This window comes from Chanodichthys erythropterus, chromosome 18, assembly GCF_024489055.1.
Source record: "Chanodichthys erythropterus isolate Z2021 chromosome 18, ASM2448905v1, whole genome shotgun sequence".
Taxonomy (NCBI): Eukaryota; Metazoa; Chordata; class Actinopteri; order Cypriniformes; family Xenocyprididae; genus Chanodichthys; species Chanodichthys erythropterus.
In genome coordinates, this window is record NC_090238.1 from 39,494,100 (window position 1) to 39,509,099 (window position 15,000).

General features: G+C 41.7%; 3 protein-coding genes across 7 annotated transcripts; 1 reads left to right on the top strand and 2 right to left on the bottom strand.

Moving 5' to 3' along the window:
* Window positions 1–173: 173 nt before the first annotated feature.
* On the bottom strand, window positions 174–4,984 carry LOC137006575 (mitochondrial basic amino acids transporter). 2 transcript variants are annotated; one of them, XM_067367443.1, is made up of 4 exons: window positions 4,825–4,984; window positions 3,961–4,004; window positions 2,894–2,977; window positions 174–2,601 (listed from the first exon to the last, which is right to left on the bottom strand). In XM_067367443.1, the coding sequence occupies exons 1-4, from the start codon at window positions 4,856–4,858 to the stop codon at window positions 1,861–1,863; spliced, it is 903 nt and encodes a 300-aa protein (XP_067223544.1). In that variant the 5' UTR covers window positions 4,859–4,984; the 3' UTR covers window positions 174–1,860. The 2 variants fall into 2 exon arrangements, with proteins under 2 accessions (XP_067223544.1, XP_067223545.1); XM_067367444.1 differs by lacking the exon at window positions 4,825–4,984 and adding an exon at window positions 4,209–4,726.
* A 1,338-nt stretch (window positions 4,985–6,322) lies between these two features.
* slc25a47b (solute carrier family 25 member 47b) lies at window positions 6,323–10,450 on the top strand. 4 transcript variants are annotated; one of them, XM_067368116.1, is made up of 7 exons: window positions 6,323–6,491; window positions 6,609–6,768; window positions 7,035–7,078; window positions 7,143–7,214; window positions 8,534–8,716; window positions 8,790–9,024; window positions 10,173–10,450. In XM_067368116.1, the coding sequence occupies exons 2-7, from the start codon at window positions 6,732–6,734 to the stop codon at window positions 10,448–10,450; spliced, it is 849 nt and encodes a 282-aa protein (XP_067224217.1). In that variant the 5' UTR covers window positions 6,323–6,491; window positions 6,609–6,731. The 4 variants fall into 4 exon arrangements, with proteins under 4 accessions (XP_067224217.1, XP_067224216.1, XP_067224218.1 ...); XM_067368115.1 differs by having other exon boundaries at window positions 6,323–6,768; XM_067368117.1 differs by lacking the exon at window positions 6,323–6,491 and having other exon boundaries at window positions 6,736–6,768; window positions 7,143–8,095.
* Window positions 10,451–10,892: 442 nt separating this feature from the next.
* Window positions 10,893–14,937, bottom strand: LOC137006948 (tryptophan--tRNA ligase, cytoplasmic). Its single transcript, XM_067368114.1, has 11 exons — window positions 14,865–14,937; window positions 14,564–14,671; window positions 13,806–14,007; window positions 13,575–13,683; window positions 12,692–12,811; window positions 12,439–12,621; window positions 12,042–12,142; window positions 11,852–11,964; window positions 11,503–11,676; window positions 11,285–11,425; window positions 10,893–11,179 (listed from the first exon to the last, which is right to left on the bottom strand). Exons 2-11 carry the CDS (start codon window positions 14,654–14,656, stop codon window positions 11,021–11,023), a joined length of 1,395 nt encoding a protein of 464 aa, XP_067224215.1. The 5' UTR covers window positions 14,657–14,671; window positions 14,865–14,937; the 3' UTR covers window positions 10,893–11,020.
* Window positions 14,938–15,000: the final 63 nt, after the last annotated feature.

A 15,000-nucleotide genomic window follows, 5' to 3' on the forward strand; every position in this document is an offset into this window, starting at 1 on the left:
TGAAAATTAAAATATTTAAGTGAAAAACAAAATTAATTTTGTTTTTGTGCTTAAAACAAAAACATACTGTATATCTGCCAGTGGAGTCCAAAAAAATAACCTTGTTTTCTCTTTGAATTAAGTTTATTTTTTGACTCCATTGGCAGACTGGCTGTAACTTTTCTCATCCTGACTGTAAATCTGGGGGAAAATCAGAAGTCGTGTAGTTTATTCCAGCCTTCAGTCGATTAACGAATGATGGACAGTTTTTCCTCTGTAATCATTTACAAAGTCAACAAGCATCTGACGCTTAGTCTCACATGCCAAGATTAGACTCAGAAGTAACCATTGTCTTTACATTCAGAGAGATTGTATGTAAATCTAGTTAACCCTGAACAATGACCCACAGACAAATATTCCCAAATGCGTTTCCATATTCATTTATTTAATGTTGAAGCGTGACCGCTGATCCGTGTGTAACACGTGTTCCCTTGACATTCATGAAGTAAAAACACTGACAATCAGTCAGTCAGCTAAACCCCTCATACTATTTACATTCATAATAATACTGGAGAACAAAAACAAATTATGCAAATATACATCAGGAATATGTTAATTACAGTCATGTCAGGAACGAGTCACGTTTAAGGTGCATGTAAAGATTAAATAACCATTAGAAAATATGTATGTAAACATGTTTAGGACCATTTCTTGGACAATCTTCAGGTCTGAGAGTCTCAGCAGCGACACTTTTTACAGATCTTGGCATTTAAAGATTCACTTTTATGTTGAAACGGAAAGTTTCAAATTTTGTACCTGTGAAGAAACACTTGAGTAATAGGCAATTTCAGGGGGAAAAAAAAGGTGCAAAACTTGTACCTCGAGGGATGCAACAGCTTGTCGTACCTTATTTACCTCTAAAAAGTATATAGTAGTACCCGAGTACCCTTCAGGTACTATGAACCTTTTTAGAGGTGAATAAGGTAAATATTACTACTCTAGAAGGTACTGATGTGAACCTGGAAATGTGTGGAAGTGAAATGTTTTTCAGCTATACAATGATTTAATGATCTGCAGTTCAGGAACCTTCAATGCTTGTTTAAGACATCATAAAGTCCCTCTAGTCAGGCTAATACTAAATCCTACTCACCGATTATTGGCGAACGATTGCCTAGAAGAGCCATTTATGGTTCCCCAAAGAACCTTTACGAAAAAAAGCATTTTTTTTTAAGTGCGAAGAACATTTTATTAATCTAATGAACCTTTTTCCTATATTAGGAACCTCATCAAGACTCTCTGCAACTTTCACTTTTCAAGAATTCAGGGGGGAAAAAAACGTTTTTGTCTTGTCGAACATCTTGGAAATGCGTGACATTGTGGAAGTTTTCACTGTTTCAGTGTAAAACCAACGTGTCTGTAATGCAATTCAAGAACTTTCAATGCTGGCCCCTTAACGTACGTTTTTGAGGGCTGAATAAGGTACAAAGGCACCGCTTTAACAGTAATGCTCCAGATGACAAGCTGTTGCATCACTATAGGAGCATATTTTGCACTTTTTTCCTGACGGCGTGAGAAGTCACAGTTCAGCCTCTCACATGTGGTTCTGTCCAAAAGATCTCTACATGAGTAGATCCTTCATCAGCGTCAGATGTTTCTATGGATGGTGATCTTTAGCTCAAACTGTAGATCACAGCGCTCACAACGTGAGGTTCGATTCCCAGGGAAAGCAAGAACTGATCAGATGTAACTGTGCAAAGCACTGCCAAATGTGGGAATCCTTGAACCCAATGGAGACTTTCTCTCATCCCAATATTTCAGTGGTCCATCATTTTCTCTCTTCATAAGTTCATGTCCGAAGGATCCATGGCTGAAGTCTTTCAGTCACAGGCTGCTGTGCTGCAAGGTGGGCATGGACTCGCAGTCCTTCACGCATTCGTCCTCGCGCATGTACATGAGGAAGAGCGTGACGGTGGCGAAGGTGGTGGCGTTGACGGGGAACGCTCTCAGGAGAGTCGAGGTCAGGCCGCGAGTGAACATCCTCCATCCCTCCCGCCGCCAGCTCTGACGGACGCAGTCCACGATGCCGTCGTACCTGTTGGCTCCGCCCACGCCATCCGCCTGGAGGCGGGACTTGATGACGTCCACGGGGTAGGTGGAGATCCAGGACGCGATTCCCGACATGCCGCCTGCCAGGAGCAGCTTAGGAATGATGTAGCCGTCGTCGGGTTCGCAGCGCAGCGATCGCGTCAGCGTGTCGTAGGTGAGGAAGTAGACGCCGAAGCCGGGCGTCTCGCGGATGACGGTGGTCACCATTCCTCGGTTGATTCCTCGGATTCCCTCCTTCCGGTAGATGCGGACCAGACAGTCCAGAGAGTTCTTGTAGAGCTTCCTGGACGGGCTCTTCTGGCCCGTTCCCTGCATCTGCATGCGGGTCTTGGCCAGCTCCATCGGGCAGCAGATGACGCACTGGATGAGTCCGGCCGCCGCGCCCGCCAGGAACTGATGCAGCGGCGTGTCTGCGGCCAACATGCGCATGGCGTTGCCCTGGACGCCGAACACGATGGCGTTGATGAAGGTCAGGCCCATCATCGGGGAGCCGATGCCCTTATAGAGGCCCAACATCTGGAGAAACAGAAACGGAGCGAAGGGTTAATGTCTTCAGAACCCGAAACCCTCCGTCTCTCAGACAGATATAGATGTTCCCTGTGCTTAATTTAGCTCCGCGTGCTCATTCCTGACAGGGCTCGAGTAACTCCTGGAGCTCAGCAGGGTTATTATAGTTAACTAGAACTAAAACCAGCATGTTAAACTTTCACGCCAGAGATTTTTAATGATTTAAAGATCTGCAGTTCAGGAACTTTCAATGCTTGTTGTTTGTAAAGACATCATCAGGCTAATAATAAATCCTACTCACCGATTCCTGGCGAACGATTGACTGGAAGCAGTGATACGTCCCGCGGTACAAGGGCTTGTCCACGCTTTGAACCTGCAGTCGCACCTAAAACATAGAGTTTTTCCCGTCACAGGGGAATTAATGCTGTAATCGGGCCACTAGTAAACAGCAGAAATCACAAAGAAGTGAATGAAACTAGATTTAGGTGATGTTTGCCCTTTGCTGTGTGTGGAATTATATTCAATAACATTCCAGTCCAATGGAAACAGAGGAATTGACCGGGTCTTTACTTACTAGGTTAAACCTCCGTGCGGCCGGTGTAACAGCCTCACTCTCATCTACAACAAAGCAATACTTTTGCTGTGAAAGACCCTTCGGCTGTGAGGTTATGATCAGGTTAAAGGCACCAAGGCAAGACGAGAGATATTGCGGCTCAAACGGCTGGTGCTAAAGACGCTTCAGGTCCAAACATGTGCTGAATGCACGAGCTCAAGATCACAAGCAGGCGTTTATGTATCTTGCCCTTTGCCTTTAAGTACAACAACTCTCTCTGAGTGTTAGTTTTGATTCACAGACACACGCATGCAACACTAATGACAATCTCTAATACTCAACGCAATACACATCTCTGAGCATTTGTGCGTCTCGGCTGTTGGTGAGAGTTTGTAGTTGAGCACAGTAAAGACATGCTTCTTGATCAGTGTTGATGCACTAAATCAGCTGCACATTTGCCAGATGCTTTTATGTCAGCAAAATGTTTTTAGAATATATTTTTGTTGGTCTATAAATTTCGATTAATTCTTGCATTGCCTGTTAGTGCGCTGCTCTACTCCCAAATGTCAAGCTAAAACACTGACATATTAATATCATTTGTAGTTGTAAATACATTTAAATTGATTATAAACTCTTAAAAATAAAGTGGTTCTGTGGCTGTTTAAGGTTCTTCATGGAACCATCAGTGCCACTAAAGAACATTTAGTTTTAAGAGTGTACAGTCATGATGATTTATCAAACCGCGAATGCAAAAACACAAGCAGTCAGTTTGTTGGTCCATCCCCACATGCGTTCAGTGTTCAAGCCAAACGTACCTTAACCGTGTCGAATGGATGTCCGACCAGCACACCTGCGGCACCTGCAACATGAGAACATTCATGTATTTGGCAGATGTTTGTATCCAAAAGTGAATTGAATTGCATTCACTGTATTCTTTATGCAATCTGTTCATGCTTTCTCTAGGAATCGAACCCATGGTGACCTTTGGTGTTTCAAACCTGTTTTACTATTTAAACATTTACATTCATGCATTTGGCAGATGTTTGTATCCAAAATGACTTGCATTTCATTTATCTGCATGTGATTAGTTCATGCTTTCCCTGGGAATCGAACCCATGATCTTGGTGTTGCGAGCACCTGCTCTACTGTTTAAGCTACAAAAAGGCAATCTCAAGATTTCAGACCCTGTTTTAACTCTGTCATGATGATTAGGAGCATGTTATATTTGACTGAAACGTGTGATGCAATCGTTTGACGAGTGTTTGAGCTTGAGTCCTTGACCCGTCGAATGAAAGCGCAGTGCTGCAACACCTGCGTCATACGGGCATGTGGCAAGACCTGCTTGACCTGACGATGTGGCGATCACAGAATCATGATCTACTGATGTCTGTGCCGTCAAACTAGAGCTGAGCCGCTCCTGAAGCGTCTGGAAAACGTATACATGCTTCACAGGATCATTCCTGTTTAATGAGCTTTAGTTCAGAATGATCTGAGCATGTGACGGTATGACGAGCGCTTCAGACTGAAGAACTGTTGCACTGACATCAGAAGAGTAGGAATGTCAGGGGTCAAGGAGTTCACGGGTACAACGGCTCGTTCTCAATCAGTCTCAACTCCAGTATGAGCTCAGTACACTAGATTACTGTAGGGTTCATGCTGACGCGTGACGTGTGTCTTACCTCCAATACATCCTGCAACAAAGTCCAGAGCCATTCCTGAAGTGATGATGAAGATGAAGAGCCGGTGGTCTGTCCCGCTGATCTTCTGCTCGGTGTGTTGGTCTGCGCTCACCAGCAGCTGCTGCCAACGGAGCCGCTATTTTTACTGAATGAAGTTGATATGAAGGGGAAAGTCCATCTGTGACCAATAGAAGCTCAAGGATGAAGAAACACCCCCATCATCATCATCATCATCATACACGTCTGTGCTTACAGACACGATTTACTGCCAGAGAGAGTAAATCAACTCATAATGCTGCAGGATCTGATTACAGTGCAGTAACTTATTGACTAAAACCATTAAAAATAAAATAAACTTTAACTTTTTTTTATACTTTATTTTGTTTTTCCATTCAAACTCATTAAACACATAAACATTTCCTTTAAAGAAATTTTTCCCAATAATTGCTCCCTTCTTTCTTTTCCTTTCCTTTTTTAATAATAATGCATAAAAACACATAATTAAAGCAATAATTAAATACTTTAACATATCAAAAAGCTAACATTCACATGTATATCAAGCTCTTTTAATACATAATTCCTAATGAAAATTAAAATAATATTATTTAAACGTCAAATAATAATAAGTAAATAAAATAATAAATTAAAAAAGGGAGGATTATATGAATATGATTATAAAAATTAAATTTATATTATATTCTTTGATTTTAGAGGTGTCCAGAAGTGTACTTTTGCTCTTAATTTCATCTCATTGAATGTAATTTAGATCAACCAATCATTCAAAACGGGGGATTCTTGACTTCTCCAAACTTCTTTTATACTTTAAAAGCCGTAATTCTCAGTATTCTAAATAAATATAACTCGTCTTTAGTAAGTAGCATAGATTCTATACCCAAAACTATATTTTATATCTATATTATGTTTGGTTTCTTAAAAAATAAGAATTACTTGTCCAATTAAAAGTATAAAATATATATGAGTATAATGAGCTTTAAATTCACCACAACTTCTCCAAACTCCTAAAGATGGATATTTCTGCCGTTATGAAATATCTCATAAACCCATATCTTTAATTTCTTTAAATATATTATTTATTCTTCCTATAAAATTATCTAATCTGAAATAAAATCAAATTTATTTTATTTCAGCTAATTTCCAAGGCAACATTTCTAATTTTAATTTAGTTTAACTTGAACTAAAATAACTCAAAATGAAATAAAAATGAATAAAGAGAAATGCTAAAACGTTTTTTTGTTTCTCGCCATGAAAACAGTGATGTGTCCTTAAAATATAAACAGTTTGTGTTGTATAAATAAAACTGAGTAGCTATATATTAATAAAACGAACACTAGTTCTCGGATCTGAAGCTGTTCACTATGAATAATCGGTACAGTAATTATTTGTAGAACACGTGACTGCAACTTTAATTCTTCATCATCATCATCATCGTCAGTGCAGTGACAGAATGAAGAGCAGCGCCACCCGGCGGCCGCTGCAGGAACACAAACACTGCTCTGATCTGACACTTGCTGTCTTTATCTTTGATTCAGCTGATCTTCCTGCGCGTCAGAGCGACTGAATCACAGAGAGACTCGCTGAACATCGACACTCTCGCTGATGAATGTGATCGAGGACTGAATGAGCTCTGCAGAAATGTGAAACCGAAGGTCACAGTCTCCTTCAATGACAAAAGCGACACACACACACACACACACACACACACCCGTCTCTACGACACACTGCACGCGCTTATCTTCTGCATCGTTTTTCTTCATCATCATCAGATCGACAACCGGCGTTTCTCCGCTGATGATGTCACGCGTTCAGCGGATCGAACCGAGTGAATCCGATGCTTCTGCTTGATCGGATCTGATTCTCTTTGATCGGTTCTGCTGGTTCTGATCGTGATGCATCTCGCAGATTTCATCGCCGGTTCTGTCGGAGGTACGTGATCATGTGAATCTTCCGGGTTTCAGGGTCAGTTTTTCAGAACCTGATGAAGGTCAGTGTGTGAATGTGAGATCTGCACATATTTGGGCCGTGAGAAGTCCATTATAAATGCTCACAAAAATAGGCAAATCTCATATAGATAATTTGCATATTCATACAACATAACTGTAGATTCTGTTATTCTGCATTTTATTAGAGCTGAAGAATCATATTCATAATTGATGTCCATAATGAATGTAGTTTATGACGTGTGTGTTCAGGAGCGTTCGGAGTGGCGGTGGGGTATCCGCTGGACACCGTGAAGGTAAAACCATCTTCATCTTCATCACATGCTGTATCCAGGTGTGTAACGGCTGCTGATGTTGCAGGTGAGACTCCAGACGCAGACTCGTGATTCTGGCGTTTGGGAATGTGTGAGAAGAACCTGCAGAACCGAAGGAGTGAGTATCACACACACAAACACCAGCATGAAACAGAAGTCGAGTGTAACAAAGTTCGTAGATAAGGAAGGAGGAGGCGGGAACCGGCGAATGTTAAATATAACTTTAATTCGAAATAAACAAATACAAAATGAAAGTAATGCCGTCAGACCCTCGCGGACGTCTGCCGGCCACACAAACATAATAAAACATAAAATAATATCCAGGCCTGGTCCTCTCTCGTCAATCACTGTCGTCGCTCCTTTTATGCTCCCGGAGCTCCTCCGTGAGAGACTTGAGGCCGGTGTGCCTCGCAGGTGGAGCTCATTATCTCTCACGTCACCGGCTCTCGCCCGCCCTGCTCGCCACATCGAGCTATTGTGACGTATATCAGAGTGAAACGCTTCACAAACAAGAACAAATGTAGGGCGGGGCTTGATTTTGTTTGTGGGGAATTGATTGGATGGTTGTGGTTTGCTATTGGTGGATCTCATGTGAGTGACAGTTTGCCCCGCCCTCATCATCAGAGAACAGATATCGCTGTTATTCTGAATGAACATGAATATAAAGTGGACCTATAACGCCTCTTTTCACAAGATGTAATATCAGTCTCTGGTGTCTCCAGAATGTGTGTGAAGTTTCAGCTCAAAATCCCCCACAGATCATTTATTATAGCTTGTCAAATTTGAGCAAAAACACGCCGTTTTTGTGTGTGTCCCTTTAAATGCAAATGAGCTGCTGCTCCAGAAGAGGGCGGAGCTTCAACAGCTCAACAACAACAAAGCTGGAGAATCTCACGCAGCCAAAATGAGGAAAGTGTTCAGCCTTACATTGTTCAAACCGGAGTCGACACTGATGGAGAGACTCAGGAAGAAGTTACAACTTTTAGACGTTTCTGAATGGTTAGTGGATAAATTGATGTAGTTGCTGTGGAGTTGATTCAACTCATCCACTAGCATGTGCCGTCATGTTCATCTTTTGTGTTGAATTGACCCTCGTTTGTGGTGTAAAATGAGCAACACTCGACTACAACAACTCTTCCTCTTCTCTAAAGCAGCCCAACATGGCCCCGCCCCCTTTGTTGTGTGTTCTCAGGGGCGGGTTTATGTAAATTTTAGGGTTAGTGATGTCACTAACCCAGGAAGAAGATCGTTGTAGTCCTTACCAGCCGTTTAAAATCAATTTCTGTAAAAGAAAATATCTCTCTTTGCACTGAACTTTGAGTGTCGTAACTTTGCAGATGTTGTTTATGATCAAACAGCAACATTACACATTAACTAAAGTTACAAAAGTCAAATCATAATCAAGGACCCCTTTAACACAATAATGGCGTGTTTCAGGTCAGAGGTTTCTATCGAGGGATGTCGATGCCGGTAACCACCGTCTCCATCAGCTCCTCTCTGGTTTTCGGCACTTACAGGAACATTCTTCATTACCTGCATCAGATGCGGCACAGAAGCGCAGCGGATCCTCACCATAAAGCTCATATTTTTCTGTCTGGGTTCGCCGGAGGCGTCGCTCAGGTGCGCTTCATCCCACGCGTGTTGTGTGTCACTGCATGTACTGTTTAACTAGCTGCGTTTGTTCTGGTTCCAGGTTTTGGTGATGTCGCCCGCAGACATCGTGAAGGTCCGTCTTCAGTGTCAGATGGAAGGGCGGAGATACAGTGGTCCGCTGCACTGTCTGCTCAGCATCGCCCGCGGCGAGGGTCTGCTGGGCCTCTATAAGGGTTCTGCTGCGTTAGCCCTGCGCGACGGACCCTCCTTCGCCACCTATTTCCTCACTTACAACACCATCTGTGATTCACTGTCTGCAGAGAACCATCAGCCAGGTAAAAGCATTCGAACCTGAACTTATAAACACATCAGAAATTCTTATTCAATACATTTAAAGGGGCTGTATGTGAGAATTTTTTTGCATTAATCGCTTTTATTGTCATTATCTTTTTTTCTCTTTTTACAAGATGTAATATCAGTCTCTGGTGTCTCCAGAATGTGTGTGTGAAGTTTCAGCTCAAAATCCCCCACAGATCATTTATGATAGCTTGCTGGAAGGAAAAACATGATGTTTTTATGCATGTATCTTTAAATGTAAATGAGCTGCTGCTCCCCGCCCCCTTTCCAGAAGAGGGCGGAGCCTGTACAGCTCGTGCCACAGATACTCTGCAAAAAACTAAAACACCTGTTTGATCTAAACTTCTGATGTATGGTTTTCTGAGCGCACAGAAAGCTGACTGTCAGACGGCGCGTCATGTGAGTTTCAGACTAAGTTCTCTTTCACGTTATTGCGCTTAAACTGTCAAATACACACAAGGTTCACAAACACAGTCAGTTATGTCTGTGAACATAAACAGCATTGAAAAGAAACCACAAGTGTATATTAGATCTGTGTATTAAAGCGACAGCAGCATAATATAGTCATTTTACGCCGGACTGCTTCACAAACGAGGGTCAATTCAACACAAAAGATGAACATGACGACACATGCTAGTGGATGAGTTGAATCAACTCCACAGCAACTACATCAATTTATCCACTAACCATTCAGAAACGTCTAAAAGTTGTAACTTCTTCCTGAGTCTCTCCATCAGTGTCGACTCCGGTTTGAACAATGTAAGGCTGAACACTTTCCTCATTTTGGCTGCGTGAGATTCTCCAGCTTTGTTGTTGTTGAGCTGTTAAAGCTCCGCCCTCTTCTGGAGCAGCAGCTCATTTGCATTTAAAGGGACACACACAAAAACGGCGTGTTTTTGTTCAAATTTGACAAGCTATAATAAATGATCTGTGGGGGATTTTGAGCTGAATTTTATGAATTAAGCAGCTTGTGGACTTTATCACTAGAAAGAATTGAAATGACCCATTAAACATGAAAGTATTATGCAATCATTGAAGAAGTGGATATTTTACGCCTTTTGGCACAAAGTCGAGTTAAGAACCATAGAGTTCACTAAAATTGTTGTTGACCGTCTGGTGTTTTCAGGCTGGCCGGTGGTTCTTCTGGCCGGTGGCGTGTCCGGTATGTGTGGCTGGGCCGTCGGGACGCCCATGGACGTGATCAAGGCCCGTCTGCAGGTGGACTATGTGAGCGGCCGGCGCTACAGGGGATTCTTTCACTGCATCGCACACAGCGTGAGGGCCGAAGGCGTATCCGTCCTGTTCAGAGGCCTGACTGTAAACTGCATCCGCGCTTTTCCCGTCAACATGTCCGTCTTTGCCACGTACGAACTGGTCGTTCGCTTCCTGCGTTCAGCGTCATGAAGGTCATGGTCAGATCTTCTCTTTGCACAATAAGGTTTGTGTTCCACTGTGAGCTGCAGAAGCTCATGAACCAGAGTGAATATGGATCATCTGTATTAATATATATTTGAGTGTTTTGCAGTGTCTACCTCCAGATGCGTCTGCTGAAGCGCATCATGAATGTTTAAGGGTTTGAATTCAAACTCGTGTGCTTTTCTTAACTATTCCTGTCATTTCCATCCAGCGTTTTTTATGCAATATCCCAAAATGCGCATAGAAATGGGTGGATGGAAACATATCATGTGTTAATCAGGTTTAACCCTTTACTAACTGTCGCACAAACTGTGTTTAATCTCAGCTGTATCTGAATGTGTTGAGCTCATATTAGGGATTTACACATTAACGCACACACTCTGTCAGATATGCATATGTTTACACAGCCGAATGTTCACAGAATCAGTAGTACAATAAACATGTCATTTACAACATCTGTGTCTGTTTATTCATCACACAGTTGGCGTCAGGTTTATTAGACAGTGAGTTCATTTCTCTGTGGTCGATCGGTGTGCACTGAAGGATCCGTCGTCTCCTCTAGCAGTTGAAGCGTAGTTTCCGCGGGGTCATGAACTGTCGGACGGTCTCGTCTGACACCAGTTTGCGTCTCTCCTGATGCGCGGCGATCATGGGCTGAAGCGTCTCGATCAAACACTTCTTCAGTTCGCCGGTGAGCAGAGCGCCGCTCCTGTAGTCCTGAAACACAACCGGGCGAATTTAGAGATTTAATTCGTATTTTGTTGTTTGTGGTTTTAGCGAACTATAAAGAGCGAGTCTGACGGCATCAGTGTCTGATCTCACCTGTCTGATCTTCTCCAGCTGTTCATCGTCTTCCAGAAAGAACGTCAGATACATGAAGGAAACGTCCACGTCTGGATTCCCACCCAACTTCCTGTGCTCCTCTACGGTGTCCTTCCCGCCGGAGAACGCGTGTTTGTTGACCTGCAGCAGCAAGAGCTCGTGTGATTCCCTGTCACGTCTTAAACGCTAGTTCATTCATAATAAGAGTGAAGAAGCACCTTGTTCTTGATCTGCTTGGGCGTGTCTGTCAGGAAGATGGAGGAGTTGGCGTCGCTGGCGCTCATCTTGGTCTGAGCGCCCTGAAGCGCCGGGAAGAACGTGGAGTGAAGCAGAGCGGGTTTAAGATAGCCGATCCGAGGAGCCACATCCCGCGTCATCCGGAAATATGGATCCTGAGGGACAGAGGATCATGTGACGTTCAGTAGCATCACTTCACACTAGTAGAGTTTTTGCTGCATTTACACAGTTTTGACCACCAGGTGGCGCCAGCCTGAAGCGTGTCCAATGCTAGTGAATAATTTTATAAGCTTGGGAAAGCGTATGTGAGGATGGATCTGAGCGTCTCACCTGATCGATGGCACACGGAATGAGACACTGGACGTCGTTCCTGTCGCCGAAGATCTGCGGGAAAGAGTTACTGAAGGACGGAGCAGCTTGAATGGCTGGGAAACTGATTTTACCTGCGGACACACACGATTAAACTCCGACTGACGAACACTCGTTCGAACACTTCTGACAGAAGAAGAGCGCTGCTCACCGATACAATCACTGTCTGTGAATCCAAAGATGCCTTTGACCTGGTTAAACGTCACATGCTTCTGAACCTTCACGACGTTTCTGTAGAACGAAGGACTCGCTCTGTCGGAAGAAACACATTTACAGTAAATTCAAGTCAAATTTATTTATACAGTACAGTTTCAAAGCAGCTTTACAGAAAATCCTGATGTTAATGTTTACAATATCTTAGATAGTTACATTTTGAGAACATAAACAATCAATATAATAATAGCACTAATTTCCATATGAAGATGAGATGCAGTTATAATAACAGCGCTTATATCCATATGCAGATGAGATGCAGTTATATAATATTAATATAGTAGCAGATGAGATGTAATAGCGCCACCTGCTGTCACAACATGAAGCAGTTTTACCCCATATACTCCAGATCAGAGAAGATGAAGGTCTTGTCCAGGTCGAATCCGCAGGCGATGATGTCTCTGGCGTTCTCCACCGCGTACCGATGGCAGTCCTCCAGCGACAGGTCCTTCCACAGGTACTTCTCGTCATCCGTCATCTGAATGACCAGAGGGACGTCGAACACGTCCTGAAGCCACCTGAGACACAATGGACACCGTCAGCGGCGGAACTGACCGCAGACTCACGCTGGACACGGATGACACTCACTTAGTGAAGATGAAGGGGATCAGGTGACCCACGTGCATGGCCTCTGAGGACGGCCCGCGGCCCGTGTACAGATAGAAGGACTTCTGCTTCTCGTACGCGTCCAGGATCTGATGCATGTCCCTGCCCATCAAAACATGTCACATGATCATCACCCAGCCCAAGAGTTTAGAAAGACCCCATTTATACTGTGAAAAATTATTATAAATACGCATAAAATATTCTTGGAAAATGTTTCTATTAAGTTACTTTATTATTACTTATACTCACTATAGAACTGTACTATTATGTGTAGTTATATTTACTGTCTAATATTTATCTATTTTAATCTATACTTATCTATTTACTTTAATCTATTTATTTATTTAAATATATTTATTTACTTTAATCTATTTAAATCTAATTTAAAACTAATTTAATCTTTAAAATATGTAATTTATTTATTAGTTTTAATCTGTCTTTTTCAATCTGTCTTATTTGAAACTATTTAATTTAATCTATTTTTTTATTTAATCTAATAAGTAACGTATTTTAATCTTTCTTTTATTAATTTGAAACTATTTAATTTTTTAAAAATGTATGTTTTATATTTTATTTATTAGTTTTAATCTATATCTTTTATTTTAAACTATTCGTTTGAATCTATTATTTTAATATATTGATTTTATTTTTTTATATAATTAGTAATTTATTTTTTTTTTTTAATCTATTTATGTATTTTAATCCATCTTTTATTTATGTTTTAATCTAATTATCTATGTACTTATTTGAATTTATGTATTTGAGTTTATTTGTTATGATGCACGTCCACTTCCTCTCCAGTGTTGGACTGCTGTCCAGTGTGTGTGTGTGTGTGTGTGTGTGTGTGTGTGTGTGTGTGACGCACCTGTGTGAGAAGAAGATTCCTCTGCGCAGGAAGCGATGTGGCGTTTTCCCCGTGACTCGAGCGATTCTGTCCACCAGCTCCTGATCGATCTTATTGCTGCCGAAGCGCACTGACAGCAGCAGATCCTCGTCAATGCATTATTCACACATGAAAACATGCTCAGAAATCACACACACACACACACACACACACACACACACACAGAGGATGAGGATCAGAACACAAACCAACCGATGAGTTTATCGTAGTCGACTCCTTTGGCGCTGCTGGTGGAGACGTTCCACGGATCCACCTGATCATCTCCATCATCATGATCTTCATCGTTCATCACAGCGTCCGTCGGTGGGCGTCCGGCCTGATAGTCCTGACCGGTCAGCTGTTTATAGTCCGCCTTCATCTTCAGCAGTAACTGGACAGCAGCGTCAACATCAGCCTGCAGGAGCGCACAGTCACATGACCAGAAGTGAGAACTGATTCAGCTTCAACGTCATGAAAATATATTTGATTACAATAAAACATTTAAAAAATAGATACATAAAAATTATGTGAAATGTGTTTGTTCAGAGGAAAAACAGGGTAAAAATGTGAAAATAATAAAAAAATATATATTTTTAAATAATTAAAAAATAGATTACAATAAATAAACATTTGATTCCAACAAGTACATAAGCAAATAATGCATCAATACAGTGCAAATTTAGATTACAATAAATAATACATAAAAATTTGATTAAATGAGCTAACAAATAATTAATGCATCTAACAGCACAATTAATAAAAATCTATTTACAACAGATTACAAATAGATACATATTTTATTTATTAAAATAAGTAAATAAGCAAATAAATAATCCATCAGTACAGTGTTATAATGAGTAGAGGGGAAATGTAATAACATAACATTATATTTTCCGAATAATATATATGAATAATAATAATGTACATATTTATATTATTTTTGACCATATAAATGGGCCTTTCAGACTCACTTTATTGCCCTTCTGAGCTTTAATTTCTCTCACTGCGTCTCCCTGAGCTCTGAGCTGCTCATACAGAGCCATCGGGTTCGAGTCTGCCGACATCTTCACATGTAACACCTGTAACATATGTAACACACACTGAACATGATGACTGTTACATTGTGACATGAATCTCCACACTGACACATGCTCTGCCGCATGTCAGCCTCTGAACACCGATCTGAGATCAGAGTCATGAGCAGCGCGCGCACGAGTAATGATGACATGTTAAATTCAGTGTTAAATAGTAATGAAGAATAAACAAACGTACCGGTTTGTGTTGATGATTTAATTCATTCAGCTTGCATCAGACTGACTGTGCCAGTGTCACACCGATCACTGCCCTACCGGAAACATTTGCTCCACGTAGTTCCGGTCGCATCTCTCACACGTCATTGTCAGGGAAA